The sequence below is a fragment of the Scyliorhinus canicula genome, chromosome 20 (assembly GCF_902713615.1).
Source record: "Scyliorhinus canicula chromosome 20, sScyCan1.1, whole genome shotgun sequence".
NCBI lineage: Eukaryota > Metazoa > Chordata > Chondrichthyes > Carcharhiniformes > Scyliorhinidae > Scyliorhinus > Scyliorhinus canicula.
Genome location: NC_052165.1, coordinates 35,399,373 through 35,421,884, shown reverse-complemented (window position 1 = coordinate 35,421,884; position 22,512 = coordinate 35,399,373). Strand labels below are relative to the sequence as shown.

Sequence of the window (22,512 nt, the reverse complement as noted above, 5' to 3'; positions counted from 1 at the left end):
AGGAGTAGGTCGTGCATTCGGCAGCTCCCGTCTGGAATGGACTCTCGGACCTTTTTCAGGAGTTTTCACGGACTTTTTGGGGCAGATTGGTGAAGCGAACACTGCCAAAAGGATTCCCTCTCTGTTGTATGGATAGCTGGACCAGGAGTGGCCGGGTGAAGTGTTTAAGTCCCAGTAAGCAGAAGCGTGCGGAGCGGGCGCCGAGGCACGGCATGGCGGCCGGTATAGACCAGGGTGCATGGGCACAGGAGCAACAGGAGTTCCTTAGGGGCTGCTTTGTTGATCTTAAAAAGGACATGCTGACCCTGATGAAAGCATCAGCAGACCAAATGATCGCAACTCAGGTGACACAAGGGAAAGCGATTAAGGAGATGGGGAAAAGCTATGCGGCCATGAGGACGAGTTGGTTGTATTGGCCCTTAAGGTGGAGAGGCTGGAGGACCTAAAAAACAGGTCCAGGAGACAGAACTTGAGAATTGTGGGCCTTCCCGAAGGTGTGGAGGGGTTGGATGCGGGAGCATTTGTGTCCAAGATGTTGGAGACACTGATAGGGACGGGGGTATTCCCTCGACCCCTGGAGCTGGACGGGGCACACACAGCCCTCGCAAGGAAGCCCAAGGTGAATGAACCGCCGGGGGCCATGGTGGTGAGACTTCATCGCTTCTCGGACAAGGAACTTGTCTTGCGGTGGGCAAAAATCGAACGGAGCAGCAGGTGGGAGAACAGCATGATACACATCTACCAGGACTTGGGTGCAGAGCTGGCCAAGAAGCGTGCTGGATTCAACCGGGTGAAGGCGACCCTCTTCAGCAAGGGTGTGAAATTTGGGATGCTACACCCAGCATGCTACACGTGACCCTAATTTGGGTCACGTACAAGGAACGGCATCACTATTTTGAGACGCCGGATGAGGTGTGGTCATTCGTCAAACAAGGAAAGCTGGACTCAAATTAAAGGACCGATAAGCTTTGGTGGAATGCGGCGGTTGGGCTGGGTAACACGGTACCCTTTCTAATACAAGATTATATACAATGTTGGATGCGTATAAGGGCTGTGGTGGTGGCTGGAGGGTGCAGTGTTTTCGGCAAAGTTGAGATACGGAGGGGGGAGGGGGCCCTGTACTTAGTGCGATTTTTCGGGAAGTTGGGACCTTGGTTCAACACGTGTCTCCTCACGGGGTAATGTTAGTGTCTTCTGTTTATTTTTTGTTTCATATTACTATTTACTCACTGGGGCTTGAGAGGTTGTTTAATTGGTTTATTCATGTGGGGAGAGGGGTCCGGACAATGAGACGACAGTCTGATCGGCACCAGGAGTGGGAGTTGCCAGGATCAGCATGGGTCAGCTGACTCTCGGGAGAGTGTTGGGGGGTGAGCAAGTGCCCAGCTGATGCTTGGCGGGGGGTTTTGGGTTGAGGGGCTGTTGGGGGAAGGGAAGGGGGAATGCTGCTTTGCTGACAGAGGAGGTATCAATTTCAGGGTACCAATTGAGGGTCGGGGACGGCGGCTCCCTGTGGGGGCACTCGAGGAAGCGAAGGGCGAGGGCTCGAGGTTGGCCAAGAAAGGGCGATGGCTAGTCAGCGGGGGGGGGGGGGGGGGGGGGGGGGTTAGCCCCCCGTCCAGGCTGATCACGTGGAATGTGAGGGATTTGAATGGGCCGGTCAAAACAGCGCGCGTGTTCGTGCATCTAAAGGGGTTAAAGGCAGGCGTAGCAATGCTTCAGGAGACACATTTAAAGCTCGCAGATCACACTAGATTGAGAAAGGGATGGGTAGGCCAGGTGTTCCATTCAGGGTTGAATTCGAAGACCGGGGGGTAGCAATTCTGATCCGTAAGGGTGTTGCATTCGAGGCTGGGAGAATTGTGGCAGATAAGGGGGTGCGGGTGTATAATGGTGAGTGGGAAGGGGTCCGGGCGGTGTTTGTGAACGTCTATGCTCCAAATTGGGATGATGTGGAACTTATGAGACGCATGCGAGGCAAAATCCCGGACTTAGAGTCACACAACCTGATCATGGGAGGAGACTTTAACATAGTCATTGACCCTGAGATGGACCGGTCAAAGTCCAGGACAGGGAAGCGACCGGCAGAGGCTAAGGAACTGAAGGGTTTTATTTGGGGGGGGGGGGGGGATCCCTGGAGGTTCACGCGGCCGAGAGCGAAGGGGTTCTCTTCTTTTTCTCCCACGTTCATAAGGTTTATTCCCGCAGAGACCTCTTTGTCTTGAGCAGGGCGTTAATCCCAAAGGTGGTGGGGACAGAATACTCAGCAATCACAGTCTCGAACCATGCCCCGCAGTGGGTGGACCTGCGGCTTAGTGAGGAGAGAGGGCAGCGCCCACTCTGGAGACTGGATGTAGGGCTGCTGGCGGACGAGGAGGTTTGCGGGCGGATTAGCAGGAACATCCAGGATTACCTGGAAACAAACAATACGGGTGAGATAGCAGCGGCAATGGTCTGGGAGGCTCTGAAGGCAGTTGTCATCTCAATTCGATCCCATAGGGAAAAAAGAGAAAGAGCAGAGAGGGAGCGACTGGTGGAGGGGATAATCTGAGTGGACAGGAGATATGCGGAGGCCCCCCGAGGCGGGGCTACTGAGGGAGCGGCGGAATCTGCAGGTGGAGTTTGAACTGCTCACCACAGGGAAAGCGGTAGCACAGCTGAGGAAGGCAAGGGGGGCAGTCTATGAGTACAGGGAGAAAGCGAGTAGAATGCTGGCACACCAACTGCGAAAGAGGGAGGCGGCCAGGGAAATTGAGGGAGTAAAGAATAAGGAGGGTAACACGGTATTGGATCCAGGGAGGATGTATGGAGTCTTTCAGGAATTCTATAGTAAGCTATACTAGTCGGAGCCCCCGACGGGAGTGGAAGGGATGAGGCAAATTTTGGACCAGTTGAGGTTTCCCAAAGGTGGAAGAGGACCTGGTGGAGGGGCTGGGGCCCCAGATTGAATTGGGGGAGATTGTCACGGGTATAGAGGACATGCAATCGGGTAAAGCCCTGGGGCCGGATGGTTACCAGATAGAATTCTATAAGAAATTTTAGGAAATATTGAGCCCACTCCTGATGAGGACCTTCAATGAGGCTAGAGAGAAAGGAACCCTCCCCCCAACAATGTCACAGGCCTTGACCTCACTCATTCTTAAACGATGGAAGGACCCGGAACATTGTGGGTCATTCAGGCTGGTTTCGCTTTTAAACATGGATGCCAAATTGCTAGCTAAGATTCTGGCCACAAGAATTGAGGAAGACCAGACTGGATTTGTTAAAGGCAGACAACTCAATACCAATGTCTGGAGACTTTTGAATATTATTATGATGCCCTCAGAGGGAGGGGAGGCGGAGGTGGTAACAGCGATGGGTACAGAGAAAGCCTTTGACCGGGTGGAGTGGGAGTACCTGTGGGAAACGCTAGGGAGGTTTGGGTTTGGTGACGGCTTTATTGGCTGGGTGAAATTGCTGTAGCAAGTGTATGTACAAACCAGCTGAGGTCGGGATACTTTGAGCTCCACCGGTTAACGAGGCAGGGGTGTCCCCTCTCCCCGTTACTATTTGCCCTAGCTACAGAACACTAGCTATGGAGCTGAGAGCCTCGAGCCTGGTGGGGACTGGTTTTGGGGGGGGGGGGGGGGTTGGAACATCGGGTCTCGCTATACACGGATGATTTGCTCCTGTACATTTCGGACCCTGTGGAGGGGGTGGGGGACGTTCTGCGGATCCTGAGGGATTTTGGTAGTTTTTCAGGGTACAAACTGAACATGGGAAAGAGCGAGTTGTTTGTGATCCAGGCCAAGGCGCAGGAGGAGAGACTGAAAGAGCTGCCACTCAGGATGGCAGAGAAAAGTTTTCGTTACCTGGGTATACAGGTGACCAGGAAATGGGATGCCCTGCACAGGCTCAACCTGACTCGGTTGGTGGAGCAAATGGAAGGGGACTTTAAAAGGTGGGACATGCTCCCACTGTCACTGGGAGGGAGGGTGCAGACTGTGCAAATGACTGTCCTCCCCAGATTTTTGTTTGTCTTTCAGTGCCTCCCTATCTTCATCCCTAAAGGCCTTTTTTAAGCGGGTGAGTAGGATCATTACGGGCTTTGTGTTGGCGAATAAGACCCCGCGAGTAAGGAGATCGCTGTTGGAGTGCAGTCGGTGGGGTTGGGGGGGGCGGCGTGGGAGCAGCTGGAGCGCACAACATGTAACGGTACAAGTCTGGGAGCTTTGATAACGGCTCCTTTGCCGTTCTCGCCGACCCGTTACTCCACAAGTCCAGTGGTGGTGGCGACACTGCAGGTCTGGGGACAGTGGAGGAGGTACAAGAAGGTGGGGGGAGCGTCGGTCTGGACCCCGATATGCAACAGCCATAGGTTTGTCCTGGGTAGGATAGATTGTGGGTTCCTGAGTTGGCAGTGGGCAGGCATCAGAAGGATAAGAGATCTGTTTATAGACTGAAGCTTTCCCAGTTTGAACGCACTAGAGGACAAATTTAATCTGCCACCAGGAAACGCCTTTAAATATCTGCAAGTACGAGCCTTTCTGAAAAAACAGGTAGTGGCCTTTCCGATGCTGCCGCCATTGAGGGTACAGGACAGGGTGGTCTCCGGCACCTGGGTGGGGGAGGGGAGGGTTTTGGATATCTACCAGGAACTACAGGAGGCGGAGGAAACCCCGGTGGAGGAGCTCACGGGCAAGTGGGAGGAGGAGCAAGGTGAGGAGTTGGAAGCCGGTCTGTGGGAACAGGTCCTGTGCAGGGTTAATTCCTCCTCATCATGTGCCAGGCTCAGTCTAATTCAATTTAAGGTGACAGCAGCGAAAATGAGCGAGTTTTTCGGGGTAGAAGACTTGTATGAGGTGCAAGGGCAGCCCTGCAAACCATGTCCACATGTTTTGGGCATGCCCGGAGCTTAGAGTGCTCTGGCAAGGGTTTGCGAGGGCAATGTCCAAGGTGCTTAACACACGGGTGGTGCCAAGTCCAGAGATGGCGATCTTTGGAGTGTCAGAAGACCTGGGAGTTCAGGGGGCAAAAGAGGCCGACGTCTTGGCCTTTGCCTCCCTGGTTGCCCGGAGACAGATTTTATTAATGTGGAGGGACTCGAAGCCCCCGAGGGTAAAGACTTGGGTTAACGACATTGCTGGATTTCTCGGCCTCGAGAAAATAAAGTTTGCCTTAAGAGGGTCTACGCTAGGGTTCTCTCGGAGGTGGCAGCCGTTCGTCGACTTTCTCGGGGAAAATTAAAATATCAGCAGCAGCAGCAATTCGTGGGTGGGGGGGGGGGGGTGGAGTGCTTCATTGGGATGGTGAGGGAAGACTGCGTCCCGTGGGTTAATGTCTATTTAATTGTTATTGTATATTCTCTTTTTACACTATGTTAATGTTCACTCTAGCTTTTGTTATTATGGTTACTACTGTTTTATTATGAAAAATTCTGCAAAACCTTAATAAAAATACTTTAAAAAAAAAAAAAAAGATTCTGGCAATCTTTGTATAGCCAAATACCTCCCTCCTGACATCCGTTTGTCTGTATAAAATAGTTGAATAAGGAAGCAGTTCAGGCTCAAATGGCTGAATGACCTCCTCTTTGTTTCTATATTTAAAAGGAGTAACCTGTAAAGTACCAGTTATTTAGAGATTGAAATTAGAAATTACCAATTGTCCTTTTGAAAACTTAGCCATTGCTACATCAATGTTGCCCCTATTGCACTAACCTATGTTTTGGGAGTATTCTAATCTTACTTTTTTTGAATGAGTTGTGGGAATATTCTAGTCTACTTACTTTTTTAAATGAGTTGGTTTGGAGCTGCATGCAACAACTGGTATAATTTGGAGGTAGTTGGCGGCATATAAACCATGTACAAAGGATTACAAAGCACCATTAAAAGCACCTTGCAATATAAAAACCTGAAGGAAATTATGTATGTTATGATATATATTGAACACTGTGGCCTGCATTCTGTACAGACCGGTTTCATTAGATGGGAGTACAATGACTAGATATACTTTGCCAACAAGCAACTTCAGCTTGTCCAGAACAGTAGAACCAGAGAATACTGCCTGTATTTGAAGTGAGGGTTAAATTCTAAACAAATCTGTTAAAATTATGTATTAGCAAGTGGTCAGTCTAGAATAGGTCCCTAGGACTTCCAGTTGCAGCGATGCAGTGCTAAGCCGCACATTTGGTGGCTCCCGCTACTTTTGGGACTTTCGGGCTCTTTTAAGGGCCCGCAGCGGCGCTGTTTTAACTTTTCCCCGGGTGGGAACGCAGCCTCTGTGCTTGGCGGCCGGTGGATGGGCTGGACTAGAAGTGGAGCGACCAGAAAATCAACTTTGCAGCAGAAGAAGGTGCGAGGCAGAAAGGACAAGATGGCGGCGGGCGGGGAACCTGCAGCGTGGCAGCAGTGGGCGAGGGAGCAGCAGGAGCTGCTGCTGCGCTCCTTCCAGAAACTAACGGCTGAGATTCTGGAGCCGTTGAGGGCATCGCTCGACAGGCTCGGGGCGACTCAGATGGCTCAGGCTGTGGAGATTCAGGAGCTGCAGCAGAAGGCTTCGGAGAACGAGGACGAACTCCTGGGCATGGCGGTGAAGGTGGAGTCGCACAAGGCGTTTCACAAGAAATGGTTGGCAAGGATGGAGGAGATGGAGAATCGCTCCCGCCGGAAGAATCTGCGGATTTTGGGCCACCCGGAGGGGCTGGAAGGTTCGGATTTGGGGTCCTACGTGGTCCTGATGCTGAACTTGCTGATGGGCGCGGGTCGTTCCGGGGAAACCTGGAGCTGGAGCGTGCTGCGGAAGCCCAGGCCGTACGAGTTGCCCAGGGCGGTGCTGGTCTGCTTTCAACGCTTGGTCGACCGTGAGTGTGTGCTTCGTTGGGCGAAGAGGGAGAGGAGTAGCAAGTGGGAGAATACGGAGATCAGGATCTACCAGGACTGGAGTGCGGAGGTGGCGAAGAGAAGGGCTGGGTTTAACTGGGCGAAGGCAGTGCTCCACGAGAAGGGGGTCAAGTTTGGCCTGTTGCAGCCGGCACGCCTGTGGGTCACTTATAAAGACCGCCAACTTTATTTTGACTCCCCGGAGGAGGCCTGGACTTTTGTCCAGGCAGAGAAGCTGGACTTGAACTGGGGGCTGGTGAACGTTGTACGCAGCCCGGAGGTTTTGTCCTCCTCGATATCCTTTCGCTTTTCTTGATTCTATTGGACGATGTTTTTTTGCTGTTTTTTTTTCTTTTCTGCTTTTCGGGACTGTTATCTGATTACTTGGTTGTTTTTTCATATCATGTTGGGATTTTTATTATTTCACTGGTTGCGGGTTTGGGTGGGGTTCGCGGCCCTGTTGGGTCATGTGCCTGTCTTACGGTGTTTTGGGTCGGGGGGGGGGCTTGGAATGGGGGCGCAGGCTTTTCTCCCACACTGGAGAAGCAGGGGGCGGGGTCGGCATTGGGGGAATGGGTGTGTGACACTGGGGAGGGTAATTGGGGTGGCGGGAGCAGCCGGGATCAGCAGGAGTCGGCTGACTTACGGAAGTACAATGACTGGAGTTACGCAGCTGGGGGGGGCCTAGCTTGGGGTGTGGGGGGATACCGGGTTGCTGCTGGAATGGCCAAGAAGGAGCTGGAGCGTGCAGAGGGAGTCGGGATGGGGGTCTGTCATTGTGGGGAATGGGCTGAGCGGGGGGCGCGGGCACGTGGCGGATTACGGAAAGGGTGATGGCTAGTTGACGGGGGAGGGGGCAAGTGGCCCTCCGATCTGGCTGATCACCTGGAATGTGAGGGGACTGAATGGGCCGGTCAAACGGTCCCGCATGTTCACGCACCTGAGGGGGCTGAAGGCGGACGTGGCTATGCTTCAGGAGACTCACCTGAAGGTGGCGAATCAGGTTAGGTTGAGAGTGGGCCAAGTGTTTCATTCGGGGCTGGATGCTAAAAACCGGGGGTGGCAATCATGGTGGGGAAGAGGGTGTTGTTTGAGGCGTCGAGTGTGGTGGCAGACAGCGGCGGGAGGTGATGGTGAGCGGCAAGCTACAAGGGGAGCGGGTAGTGCTGGTCAATGTATACGCCCCGAATTGGGATGATGCGGGTTTCATGCGGCGCATGTTGGGCCGGATTCCAGATTTGGAGGCGGAGAGCCTGATAATGGGGGAAGATTTCAACACGGTGCTGGATCCGCCACTGGATCAATCCAGTTCCAGGACTGGCAGGAGGCCTGCGGTGGCTAAGGTTCTGAGGGGGTTTATGGACCAGATGGGAGGGGTGGATCCATGGAGGTTCGCGAGGCCGAGGGCCAGGGAATTTTCATACTTCTCCCATGTGCATAAGGCCTACTCCCGGGTTGATTTTTTCGTTTTGAGTAGGGCGCTGATTGCGAGGGTAGTAGACGCGGAGTACTCGGTGATAGCCATTTCGGACCATGCCCTGCATTGGATGGACCTCGAGCTGGGGGAGGAGAGGGACCAGCGCCCGTAGTGGTGCTTGGAGGTGGGGCTGCTGGCGGACGAGGTGGTGAGGGGGCGGGTTCAAGGATGTATCGAGAAGTATCTAGAGGCCAACGATAATGGGGAGATCTGAGTGGGGACGGTCTGGGAGGCGCTGAAGGCGGTGGTTCGGGGGGAGTTGATCTCCATTCGGGCCCACGGAGAGAGGGGAGCAGAGAGAAAGGGAGAGATTGGTGGGGGAGATGGTGAGGGTAGACAGGAGGTACGCGGAGGCCCAGGAGGAGGGATTGCTGAGGGAGAGGCGCAGCCTTCGGGCTGAGTTTGACTTGTTGGCCACCAGAAAGGGGAGGCTCAATGGAGAAAGGCTCCGGGTGCGGTGTACGAGTATGGGGAGAAGGCGAGCAGGATGCTGGCACACCAGCTCCGTAAGCGGGATGCGGCCAGGGAGATTGGTGGTGTTACGGATCAGGGAGGAAATGTGGTGCAGAGGGGGGTAGACATTAATGGGGTCTTCAGGGACTTTTATGAGAGTCTGTATCGGTCCGAACCTCCGGCGGAGATGGGGCGCTTTTTGGACCGGCTGAGATTCCCGAGGGTGGAGGAGGGACGTGTGGAGGGTCTGGGGGCGCCAGTTGAGCTTGAGGAGCTGGTTAAAGGGATAGGGAACATGCAGTCGGGGAAGGCGCTGGGGCCGGATGGGTTCCCGGTTGAATTTTACAAGATGTATGCAGACCTGCTGGGCCCCCTGTTGGTTAGGACCTTCAACGAGGCAAGGGAGGGGGGGGGGGGGCTTTAGCCCCCGACGATGTCTCGGGCGCTGATCTCCTTGATTCTTAAGCGAGACAAGGATCCCCTGCAGTGTGGGTCATACAGGCCAATCTCACTTGAATGTGGACGCCAAGTTGTTGGCAAAGATCTTAGCCACGAGGATAGAGAACTGTGTGCCGCAGGTTATCCACGAGGATCAAATGGGGTTTGTGAAGGGGAGGCAGCTGAACACTAATATACGGAGGCTCTTGAACATTATAATGATGCCGGCAGTAGAAGGGGAGGCGGCGATAGTGGTGGCGCTAGATGCATAGAAGGCCTTTGATAGGGTCGAGTGGGGGTACTTGTGGGAGGTGCTGGAAAGGTTCGGGTTTGGGGAGGGGTTTGTCAGTTGGGTGAGGCTGTTGTATGAGGCCCCGATGGCGAGTGTGGCCACAAATAAGAGGAGGTCGGAGTATTTTCGATTATATCGTGGGACAAGGCAGGGGTGTCCCCTGTCCCCCCTACTTTATCCGCTGGCAATTGAACCCCTGGCTATGGCGCTGAGGGAGTCGGGGGATTGGAGGAGGCTGGTCCGGGGTGGGGAGGAGCACCGAGTGTCGTTCTACGCGGACGACCTTTTGTTGTATGTGGCGGACCCGGTGGGGGGAATGCCGGTGGTGATGGGGATTCTCCAGGAATTTGGGGATTTCTCAGGGTATAAGCTTAACTTTTGGGAAAAGCGAGCTGTTTGTGGTACACCCGGGGGACCAGGAGGGGGGAATTGGGAGGCTCCCACTGAAAAGGGCGGAGAGGAGCTTCAGGTACTTGGGGGTTCAGGTGGCCAGGAGCTGGGGGGCCTTGCATAAGCTTAACCTCACAAGGCTGGTGGAGCAAATGGAGGAGGAGTTTAAGAGGTGGGACACCCTGTCCAGGTAGGGTGCAGTCAGTCATAATGACGGTGCTCCCGAGGTTTCTGTTCCTGTTCCAGTGCCTCCCCATCCTTAACCCGAAGGCCTTTTTTAGGCAGGTTAACAGGAGCATTACGGGCTTTGTGTGGGCACACGGGACTCCAAGGGTGAGACGGATGTTCTTGGAGCAGGGCAGGGATGGGGGGGGCTGGCGTTGCCCAACCTCTGTGGGTATTATTGGGCTGCCAATGCAGCGATGGTGCGTAAGTGGGTAATGGACGGGGAGGGGGCAGCATGGAAGAGGATAGAGATGGCATCCTGTGGGCTCGAGCCTGGAAGCGCTGGTAATGGCGCCGCTGCAGCTCCCTCCAACAAGGTATACCACGAGCCTGGTGGTGGCAGCTACCATCAAGATTTGGGGGCAGTGGAGACGGCACAGGGGGGAGGTGGGGGCCTCGATGGGGTCCCCGATATGGGGGAACCACCGGTTTGTTCCTGGGAGAATTGATGGGTTCCTGAGTTGGCACAGGGCAGGTGTCAGGAGGCTGGGGGACCTCTTCATAGACGGGAAGTTTGCGAGCCTGGGTGCGCTGGAAGGGAAGTTTGGGCTCACCCCGGGGAACACCTTTAGGTCCATGCAAGTAAGAGCGTTTTTCAGGTGGCGGGGTTCCCTCTGCTGCCGCTGCGTGGGGTTCAGGACAGGGTGCTCTCGGGGGTGTGGTTTGGAGAGGGGAGGATCTCGGAAGCGTACCACGTGATGCAGGAGGTAGACGAGGCCTCAGTGGAGGAGCTGAAAGGTAAATGGGAGGAGGAGCTGGGTGAGGAGATTGAGGAGGGAACGTGGGCGGATGCCCTGGAAAGGGTGAACTCCTCTTCTTGTGTGAGGCTTAGCCTCATACAGTTTAAGGTGCTGCATAGGGCTCATATGACCGGGACAAGGATGAGCTGTTTTTTTGGGAGCGAGGACAGGTGTATTAGGTGCTCTGGGGGCCCAGCAAACCATGTCCACATGTTCTGGGCATGCCCAGCGCTGGGGGAATTTTGGAAGGGTGTAGCAAGGACGGTATCGAGGTTGGTAGGATCCAGGGTCAATCCAGGCTGGGGACTCGCAATATTTGGGGTTGCAGTGGAGCCGGGAGTGCAGGAGGCGAAAGAGACCGGTGTTCTGGCCTTTGCGTCCCTAGTAGCCCGGCGGAGGATTCTTCTTCAGTGGAAGGATGCGGGGGGGGCGTTTATTTATTGTTTCTCTTTTGTATATGGGGGGGGGGGTTTGTTCTTAGAGTTTTCTGTTACTGTTTTTTGTGAAAATTTGAATTAAAATTATTTTTTAGAATATGTCCCTAGTTAGACTGATTCATTCAAATTCATAGGTGGATTTTCAGTAAATAATATTTGAGATACAGTATAAGTAATTTGAGACATTATGTGGTATGTTGGAATAGTTGTGGTTGGGAGGTGAGGGGAGGGAAGAAAAATGTGACGTTTGACCTGTATGTCCCAAAGTCTCCACTACTGGGATTTTTCTCATGTAATTTCTGTTTGTTGTAGATTAATTAAATGCTGACTAATCATCTAATCATAGTAATTAATTAATCTCTGTCAATGTTGTATTGTGGAGAATAGCAGAAGTCATGTTAGAGGGCCCATGGTCTCATTTCATTGAGCAAATCCTATGGTAATTTGTGGTTGCAAATATAGTGCAAAACTTAATGAATTCCATGGTGACTCCAAATGTTTTCCTGATGTTTGTCTTGAACTATGACATGTTCCAAACTTTTGTATGTTGAAGTTACAAAAGTTAGTAACATTACAATATTAAATGCTTTCATCTTGAGTTTACATTTTAAACTTCAGTTCAATATTTCTTGATTGCAGCTGTATTTATCTAAGCACATGGCTCAGTGTACTTCTTCTACAGTTATATTTATGAATCATTTTCAGATTTATTTTGGAAAATGGCACTAAGTTACTTTGATTCAATTTGATTTGTAGCAGCAGCCAGCAACTCCGAATACAGCATGGGATCAACGTTTTGCCAAGTTCCTGACGGTCAGTGGATGACTCAGTCATTTGCAGATCAGATTCCTTCAATCAACAATTACTGCACACAGTCTCAAGAAGGAAATAGTACATAATATTTTGACAGGTTTGCAGAACTTCGTTACTGCAGTTTTATTGCAGTCTTAAAAGTACTGTACCTCAGTTTGTGAACTGAAGAGGTTTTGGGATAATATTTCTTTTTACTGTTTTAAGTCTAGAATTATGTGTAAAAGTAATGATGTAGTAAAGGTCAGAAAGCTGAACTCTTGAACTTTTAGAATTAAACTTTTCCCAAAATATTTATAGATGGAAGAAATAGTTTTAAATTAACTTGTATGTTTTTTTTTATTTATATGGTCAAGTGCTCATTTTATTCCTGTAATGCAGTTAGTTGGGGTTTCTTGCGAGTACAGATTCTCTTTTGATCAAGTATTTAAATTGTAAGGCTCTTAGGCTATTCAGAAATTCTTTCTGAAAATGCTAGCAATAGACTGGGTGCAGTGAAGCATTTATTGGTCTAGGTAAAAGTAGTGGGAGTTCAACAAAAACCATCGTGTAACCTTTTAAACTGAATTGAAACGATGCTGTTTAAGATCTTGTTTATTTGAAGCTATTTTAACATTTGCATTTTTCAGGATATGTTGAAGTTCTAACAATAGCAGTTTCAATTTCAGACCTGTTCAGCAAACCACTTTAATTTAAAATTTATTAGACCAAAGGGTGCAAGTTTTTTTTTAAATTATACAATGATTATGGGTCCAGGTGTCCCATTTGCTTATGCAAATTCAACACAGGATCAGAGCAGTTTCAATTCATTATTTTAAACCGTTTTGAAATGTTATGACGCTTCTCCATAGAAAATTAAAACTAAATTAAGCAAGATGAAATTATTTTTTCCATTGACTGTATCTTTTCATTATGTCTTTAAGGACAAGAAGGGTGCTATTGTGCTGTAAAAATAATAAGTAGCATAAATAATCATGTTTTACAATTGAATAGATGTTCTTTAATACTTAAGTATACACTTTACTCAAAGTTGCTTAATTTAACTTCTGGTTCATAGTTTAGCAGTAAATTCCCCCACTGTGTTGCTACTTTAACAATATTACTTTAATACAAATGATGATACAAAGCAATTTTAAATATCGGGAGTAGACAGTTTGGCAAGTTGACAATGGTGCACAAGAACAACCAGAGAATAGGCTCTCTGGAAAATCTTCTACTTAGGTTTAAATATGAGTCAGCAACAGTACCGTTGCCTTCAGCGTTTGGGGTTTTAATGTTTTTGTATGAACTGCAAAAGATAGTTTTCCATTGAAAATTGTTTGGATATTAAATGGAGCGTTCAAAATTCTGGCTCACATGCATTCCAAAGCACTTTTCCTTCAAGCTAAACTTGTGTAACAATTTTCTTTTGACCTGATTTAAATTGAATAAAGAGAATCAAATTTTTTCTGTGGGTCCTTGTAGAGAAATGGAGCTCACTAGCCCAGACTTTAACCCCCACAGGCAGTGAGAATGAGTGCAAGGCAGTTTAAATTCTTGCAGCAGCTAATTTGGCCAATCTCTGCCATTTTAACAGGTGTGCTCTGGTTATTTACCTCAAGGCAGCTGCTTTCAGAGCCCAGTATTTAGCTCGTCATGGACCCCAGCTGCAAAGACGTAGAAGGGTCAAAAGAGACCATTTTATTTTTACAGGTATTCTCTTTGGCTGGGGTAAGCAGGGGTGAATCTCCCAAGGAAATCTGGGGTTTTGGGCTTCCTTTTGATTGCCTACTCAATTACCATCCCCTCCTCTTATCCCTTCATACTTCGCTAACTGACTGGAGATTGTGCCTGCAAGTTGCTGGCCTTGGCTCCTGTCATGCTTGTGAGGCTCCTGACTGCTAACGTTAAGTCATTGATGCTGGATTTGTGCAGAAATCTGGTCTAACCTGCCTCGTGCCTGCCAGCTCCACACTCCCCCCTGTTAAAATCCAGGTTATCGATTTTATGTATAAGTTCATACATATGAGACATCACACTTATGTAAAATGCCTTAAAGGTTTATTAAGGAAACTATTGTAACTGACCTGCATGAGTGTTTTCAACAAAGCATTTGTAAGACTGTCTTTAGTGACTTAAAGCTGTTGTACAGGACTTTTTCAGGTTACACCCGCATCACATGTTCTAGTATGTAAAATGTGCCTGTGGGAATATATACAAGTAAATGTACTCTGACTTGAAGTGAATGGGCGGCTACTGGAAACTTTTTTTCAAATGTTAAAATGATACTGTTTACAACTTGTACATTTGGTGCTCAATCCTCTTGAAAGAGAGGGAAGGTTTTGAAAGTTGGCAAAAAAAATTCAATAAAAATCACAATGAATACTTTTTACTTTTTTTGTTTGCATTTTACATTGAAATGTTTATGCTCATTTACTTATGTAAATCTTTGAATACATTTTGGAGAAGTCTGATCTTGCAACAGTAACTCGTGTTTCTGCACATCTCCAAGCTAAGCAGGACAGTTCATACTTTCTGTGCAGGGATTGATTTTATCTGCTGTTTTTCACACAAACTACGTGCACACCCAGCTGAAAAATTAACTTTGTTTTGCCACACAATTTAGATAATTTTCTATATTGTTTATTTAGTTTTCATCCATCCAGAAGGTAAATGGCACTAGGATAACAAATCTAATTTTTCACACGATCTACATGGTTTCTTTGGAGTTTGGAAGTGCTTGAGAGTACAAAGCTTAATATTAAAAAGAGAAAAATGGGTTGCAATATATTAGAGGGATGTGTTTGGTTGTCCATCAATTTTGATCTGTTTAATATATTTACCTTCTAAACACATTACCTCAACCACCTGGAAGGACAAGGACAACAGATGCATGGGAATACTACCACCTGCAAGTTCCCTTCCAAGTCCCACACCATCCTGACTTGGAAATATATTGCCATTGCTTCACTATCGCTGGGTCAAAACCCAGAACTCCCTCTCAGCACAGTGTGTGTCCTTATCTAACATGGGCTGCAGGGCTTCAAGAAGGTGGCTCATTCCTTTCTCATGAGTAATTAGGGGTGGGCAATAAATGCTGGCTGAGCCAGTGACGCCTATGAAATAATAAAATATAATTTATTCAGTTTGCCATATATCTGTTCCGACAAATCTAAACTCTTTTGTGAATCCATTGTTGCTTGTTTTTCATATTTTTCTCACTAATTCAGACAGATTACAGTTAGGTTCTAGATTATTTATGTGTTTGAAGTGGGCTCGTCCTGCTTTTTAGAAACTGTTTCTTTGAGAGGAAAAGTCTGCACTTAATTAAACTTTTCAAAACAAGATTTTCTACTTCTTTTGGAATAGAAGATTCATCTTAGCCTTAAACTAGTAGTAGAGATTTCTTAAAAACCTGTTCTCAGTATATGGACATGAACAAGATTGTGTAGATTGCCCACTGCTACTTTCCTGAACTCTGAAGACATTTGGGCAGCACGATAGCACAAGTGGATAGCACTGTGGCTTCACAGTGCTAGGGTCTCCGGTTCAATTCCCCGCTGGGTCACTGTCTGGGCGGAGTCCCTGTGTCTGCGTGGGTATCCTCCGGGTGCTCCGGTTTCCTCCCACAGTCCAAAGAAGTGCAGGTTAGGTAGATTGGCCATGATAAATTGCCCTTAGTGACCAAAACGATTAGGACGGGTTATTGGGTTGAAAATGAAATGAAAATTGCATATTGTCACGAGTAGGCTTCAATGCAGTTACTGTGAAAAGCCCCTAATCGCCACATTCCGACGCCTGTTCAGGGAGGCTGGTATGGGAATTGAACCGTGCTGCTGGCCTGCCTTGGTCTGCTTTAAAAGCTAGTGATTTAGCCCAGTGTGCTAAACCAGCGGGTATAGGGTGGAAGTGAGTGCTTAAGTGGGTGGGTGCAGACTGGATGGGCCGAAAGGCCTCCTTCTGCACTGTATTTTCTATTTCTCAGGATAATAAGAGTCAACAACATTGTACTGGACTGGAGTCTCACGTAGGGCAAATTCTGGCAGATTCCCGTAGACAGAAAGGCTTTTCTTAATAATGTGCCTTTTAATGACAAAAGCGGGAACAGCTCCAATGGTTATTTTATGATGCAGGCCCACAATCCACAGATAATGAATCAGTCCATATCCAAATGCAGCAAGACCTGGACAATATTCACACTGGGGTTGACAAGTGGCAAGTTACTTTTGTATCACACAACTGCCAGGCAATGACCATCTCCTATAAGAGAGGATCTAACCTTCGCTGAATGCCCCATAATCAACATCCTGGGTGTTACCATTGATCAGAAACTAAACTGGACTAGCCACATTACTACTGTGGCTACCAGGGCAGGTCAAAGGCTAGGAATCCCACGGCAAGTAACTCATCTCTTGACCCCCCCCCCCCCCCCCGCCAAAAGTCTGTCCACATTCTACAAGGCACAAGTCAGCAGTGTAATATGCTCCAATAATACTTAAGAAGCTTGACATCATCCAGGACAAAGCAGCCCGCTTGATTGATCCTACTTCCACAAACATTCATATCCTCTACCACCGATGTTGTGTACCATCTACATGATGCGCTATAGTAACTCACCCAGGTTCCTTAGACAGCATCTTCCAAACCCACTACCCATCTAGAAGGACAAGCACAACAGATACTTGGAACCCCACCACCTGGAGGTTCCCCTCTAAGTCAGTCACCACTCCGACTTGTAAATATATTGTCGTTCCTTCACTGTCGCTGGGGCAAAATCCTGGAACTCCCTAACAGCATAGTGGGTGTACCTGAAGGATTGCAGCGGTTCAAGAAGGAAACTCACCACCACCTTCTGAACGGCAAGTAGGGATGGGCAATAAATGCTGGCTTAACTAGTGACGCCACATCCTGTAAATTGATTTTTTTTTTTTAAATTATTGTATTTCTTGAATTCTGTTCCACAATTTGCTCTAGCTAAGATCTGAACTGTCAAGCACCACTTTACTAGTGAAATGCCAAAACTGCTATACTTTTACACTCAGAAACAGGAGGCAGCAATTACAGCCTTTCAAGTTTATTTTGCCATTCAGTTAGATAATGACTGTTCTGTATCTCGACTCTGCCCACTTGGGCTCAATATCCTTTAATAAAATTCTACCAATCCTCACTTTTGACATTTTCAATTGGTCCCCAATCTCTGGGGACGAGTGTTGCAAATTACCATTACCCTTTAAAAGAAGAGTGCATTTGGCCCTCTGAGCCTGCTCCATGATTCATAAAATCATGGCTGATTCCGTTGTGGCCTCGGCTCCAAATTCCTTGACTTAAAAGAAATCTGTCTTGACTCTGCCTTGAATAAATTGAAAGACCCAACCTTCACTAGTTTCTCAAGAAGAGAATTTTACACATCAATGACACTTCGGGAATTCCCCCAATAAGGGGAAAGATTCTCTTCATATCCACCTTATCAAGTCTGCCCAAGACCTTGTATGTTTTTCATAGAATCCTTACAGTGCAGAAGGAGGCCATTCGGCCTTTCGAATCTGCACAGACCCCTCAAAAATCACCCTACCTAGGCCCAATCCACCGCCCTATTCCTGTAACCTCCACCCTAAGGGACAATTTAGCATAGCTAATCCATCTAACCTGTACATCTTTGGACTGTGGGAGGAAACCCATGCAGACACGCAGAACAAGCAAACTCCACACAGTCACCCAAGAATGGAATCTAACCCGGTTCCCTGGTGCTGTGAGGCAGCAGTGCAAGCCACTTTGCTACTGTGCCACCCTGTTTCAATAAGATCACCTCTCATTCTTTTTTAAATAAATTTAGTGTACCAATTCATTTCTTTGAATTGAGGGGCAGTTTAGCATGGCCAATCCACCTAGCCTGCACATCTTTGGGTTGTGGGGGCAAAACCCACGCAAACACAGGGAGAATGTGCAAGCTCCACACGGACAGTGAACCAGAGCCGTGATCGAACCTGGGACCTCGGCGCCGTGAGACTACTGGGCTAACCCACTGCGCCACCGTGCTGCCCACTTCTTATTCTTCTAAACATCAATGGGGTTTAGGCCTAGCTTGTTCAACCCTTCATAATTCCCATCTCCATTCCTGGAATGAGTCCAGTGAATCTCTGAACTTTTATTCATTCATGGAATGTCGATGCTGGTGGTTCGGCCAACATTTATTACCCATCCCTACTTATCCTTGATAAAATGTTGGTGAGCTGCCTTCTTGAACTGCTGCTTCCCAGGTGGTGTAGGTACATCCACAGTACACTTGGGGAAAGAATTCCAATTTTGTCACAGCATCTGAAGGAAAAGTGATAAACTTTCAAGCCAAGATGATGTATAGCTTGGAGGGGAGCCTCCAGAGGGTGGTGTTTCCATGTGTCTGCTGCCCTTGTCCTTCTAGATGGCATCAGTCATGGATTTGGAGGTGCTGTCGAAGGTACCTTGGTGGGTGCCTGCAGTGTATCTTGTGGATGGTACACACTGCTGCTCATGTGGCGAGAGTAAATATTTATGGATGAACTGCTTCTAAAGCAATTATATAGTTTTAAATGAGACCAAAACTGCACAGTAATCCCAAGTTGTCTCAGCAAGGCTGTGTAAAGCTCTGTAAGCTTCTCTACATTTATATTCCATTTCCCTCACGATGAAATGCCAACATTCCATTTGCCCTCCTAATTTCTTGCTGTACCTGCATAATTACTTTGTGATTCAGGTACCAGGACACCTAGATCAATCTGGTAGAGTTCTGAAATCTTTCCCCGTTTAAATAGTCTACAGCTTTTCATAGAATCCTTACAGTGCAGAAGGTGGCCATTCGGCCCATCGAGTGCACCGGTATCCGAAAGAGCACCCAACCTAGGCTTACTGCCCCGCTCTATCCCTGTAACCCCATCTAACCTTTGGCCATTAAGGGGAAAGTTTGTATAGCCAATCCACCTAACCTGCAGATCTTTTAACTGTTGGAGGAAAGCTACCCAGTCACGGAGAATGTGCAAGCTCCAAACGGACAGTTACCCAGAGCTGGGAACGAATCTGGGACCTCGGCACCGTCAGACAGCGGTGCTAACCACTGCACCACCATGCTGCCCTCTATAAATTCTAACAGAAACATGATTTCCATTTCATGTTGACTGATCAAATTGTGATTATCCAAATAACCTTAATAATGGATTCTAGCACCCCCAGGACAGCTGTTAGACTAACTGACTTATAGTTTCCTGATTTCTGCTTCTTGTCATTTATTGAATAAAGATGTTACCTTTGCTATTTTCTAATGCATTGGAACCTTTTTAAAATCTTAAGAAACTTTGGATGGTTATTACTATCTGTGCTGCCACTTTTAAGATCGTTGCTGGCCATCCAGCCCCGGGGACTAGTCAGCTTTTAGGTCTAATACTTTTCCTAGTGATGGTGATTGTATTAAGTTTAATCCTTCCTATCACCTTTTGACTTTCAGGGATTTCTGAGATGTTTTCTAAGTCCTCTTCCGTAAAGACAGACGCAAAATACCTGTTCACGACCACTGCTATTTCTTTACTTTCCCTCATGAATTCCCCAGACTCTCTCTCTCTCGAGGTCCAACGGCAGCTTTAGTTTCTCTTTTCCCATTCAAATTCTTGTAGAAATTTTAACTATCTGTTTTAAATTACTTGCTATCTGCCTCTAATATTCTGCTTTCTGCCTCTTCATTTTTTCTTTAGTAATTCTTTGCTGGAAATGCTTCTTGATATCCCTGAAGGTCCCAGCTCTAACTTTAAGGTTATTCCCAGGATTTGGATTTATACCATCCTAAATTTATAAACTATAAATGTGTTACTGAAAGTTAAGCAAATACTGATTTAACCATTTTTCACATTTGTAGAATACATTGCTTTTTAACTTTACCTCTCAAGTACAGAAAAGCAATTATGAAGACTTTGATGCAGTCACAGAATTTCCAGCACAGAAGGAAACCATTCAGCCTGTCGAGTATGCATTGGCCCTTGGAAAGAGCACCCCACTATACCGCCTATACCGCCACCCCATCCCCATAACCCAGTAACCCCACCTAACCTTTTCTGACACGAAGGGGCAATTTAGAGTGGCCAATTCAACTAACCTGCACATCTTTGGACTGTGGGAGGAAACCAGAGTACCCGGAGGATACACACGCAGACACGGGGAGAACGCACAGACAGCAGAGAGTGACCCAAGTGGGGAATCAAACCCAGGTCCCTGGTGCTGTGAAGCAGTGCTAACCACTGTGCTACCGTGCCGCCCACTATTCAAAAAGGTTAAGTATGAAATATTTATCAAATTGCATTATACCAAAATATAACAAAATCTCCCTCTGCTGAAAGTACTGAAGTTATTATGCAAGACTAAATTTTATTTTCTGTTGTGAAAATGTTTTCACTGAATAATACTGATTATTTAATTATTTTTTAAACAGTTGAATCTCAATTCCATCACAACAAGTTCTGCTACCATTTAATTCACAGAAACAAAACAAAAGTATGGAGAGTGGATTACTTAACTGCCGCATGCCTATAAGCACACTTAATTGGACGAAGAAATATCAATTCTATACATGATATAGAGTTCTTAATTGTTGGGTCGCACTAATCTAAACCGTCCTGTTGGATCAGGAAGATACCATCTTTCCCAGAGTTCCACGTGTGCAGTGGGATAATCCCAAGGTTTAAACCTTCCATTCCAATGTAGTAATTTAGCCTCAGAAAGGAAGTGTTCAGAATATCTGTCATCGGGACTCCAGCCTACAGAAACAGAATTGAAAAATATAGAAATTACACTCTTGAGCTATTCGGCGAAACGGAGGAACCTGCCAATGGAGAATCTCGCAGATGGGGTGCAATCTACCCGAGTAGGAACAGAGTTCCATAGCTTGTAATTAGCCGAGGCTGCACTTAGTCCCATTTTCTGCAGTGAGGAGCTCTGGTCTCGATCCCCTGACGCAACCCCCGAACCCGCCAACACCAACTCGCCGATCAGGGGGCACCTTGACCTTGGCAGTGCCAGGCTGGCATCCAAGTGGCACTGTCAGGCTGTCCTGGCAGGGTGCCACCCTGCCCAGAAGGAGACCCCCACGAGTGTTGTTCCATCTGGTCTGCATTCGTGGATACTAGCTCCGAAAGCACTCGTCCAAGGCGAGGAGGTTAAATCTTACACTTCAGTTAGATCTCGGGAATGCATATTAGAGTGGGACTAGCTGTCTCACCCTAATATGCCAGAAAGTGATCCTGTGCATAATGGGCAGGATTCACATTGCCATGTCTTGCGCGATCTCCCGGCATCTACAAGCGCGCTGCTTTTCGGGTGCAACGCGGTGAGCAGATCTTGCACAAGATGTCTTATATTTACCACATAGGTGACTCCTCAGGGTTCTACTTTCTGGTGCTAAGAACATTTTTTTCCTTCAATCCACATAGATCACCTGGTTTTTATTATCAAACTGGATCAAATATCTTTGGCGTGTTTCTCAGACTTTGATTAATTTTTCACTATAACATTAAGTCTTGTGCTGTAAGTAAATACACCTGGTATTTCAATCTTATTTTGTAGGTAAAGTTGTGGAGCACCCTTTTTATTTTTAGGCTAATAACTCAGAATGAGCGAACTTTGGTAGAATATAAAACAATTTTTAGAAAGCGTAATGTCAGCGTATACTGACATCATTTTATTATACTAAGAATCAGATAGATTAAAAGAACAGTTCCAAAACAACCCATTGTATTGTTTTGCACAGTTCATTGTTCTTAGGCAGAATTATATTTTGCCTCCTGCTCCATGTCTCTAACTTAGTCATCAATTGCCATTGTGCAACATTATCAAAAGCTTTCTGAAAATCCAAGGATAGAATATATACTGTATTCTCCTTTTGACTACGTTAGTAGTGTCAAAAGGAAGTCTTGTTAATTTAACTTGCCTCCCTTTCTTGATTGCTTTTTAACAATTCATGCTTTTCCACGTGTTCATCTACAGACTGCGTCAAATTTTTTTAAGCACTCTTGTCTGAGCCAGAATATTTCCAATTCAACCCTCCCTCCTGGACTTCACATAGTTGAGGCTAGCACTTCATTGCAGCACTGAGAGTGTAAACAAAGATCAGGAGTCGCACATTCGGCCCATCGAGCCTGCTCTGCCATTTTTAAAAGGGGAATGGTGTGTCGCTTTTTAAATGAGACGTTGAATCAATTCTCTATCTGCCTGTCTAGGTGGATGTAAAAATAGACCATGGCACTATCTGAACAAAAAGGAGGGAGTTGCCCAGCACTCCACCATAATGAACTAACTGATTACTAATTTGCTGTGTATAGGACTTGGCTTTGAAAATTAGCTGCCGCTTTTGTCTGCAAAATAACAGTCACTGTATTTCAAAGTTCATGCATTAGCTATG

At 47.5% G+C, this 22,512-nt stretch overlaps 2 protein-coding genes across 5 annotated transcripts in view; one reads left to right on the top strand and one right to left on the bottom strand.

Moving 5' to 3' along the window:
• The window catches only part of LOC119954633 (G/T mismatch-specific thymine DNA glycosylase-like), a 37,304-nt gene extending 22,814 nt beyond the window's left edge, over positions 1-14,490 (top strand). Inside the window, exon 10 of one of the 2 annotated variants that reach the window (XM_038779970.1) lies at positions 12,066-14,490. In XM_038779970.1, coding sequence (XP_038635898.1) covers positions 12,066-12,208 — 143 coding nt within the window. In that variant the 3' untranslated portion in view covers positions 12,209-14,490. Of the gene's footprint in view, positions 1-4,025; positions 4,064-12,065 lie in introns of those variants that run through there. The other variant, XM_038779971.1, reaches the window with a different exon arrangement.
• A 5,973-nt stretch (positions 14,491-20,463) lies between these two features.
• The window catches only part of glt8d2 (glycosyltransferase 8 domain containing 2), a 59,907-nt gene continuing 57,858 nt past the window's right edge, over positions 20,464-22,512 (bottom strand). For all 3 annotated transcript variants that reach the window (XM_038780924.1, XM_038780922.1, XM_038780923.1), the window contains one exon: positions 20,464-20,872. In XM_038780924.1, the coding sequence (XP_038636852.1) occupies positions 20,700-20,872 (173 nt within the window). In that variant the 3' untranslated portion in view covers positions 20,464-20,699. The remainder of the gene's footprint in view (positions 20,873-22,512) is intronic.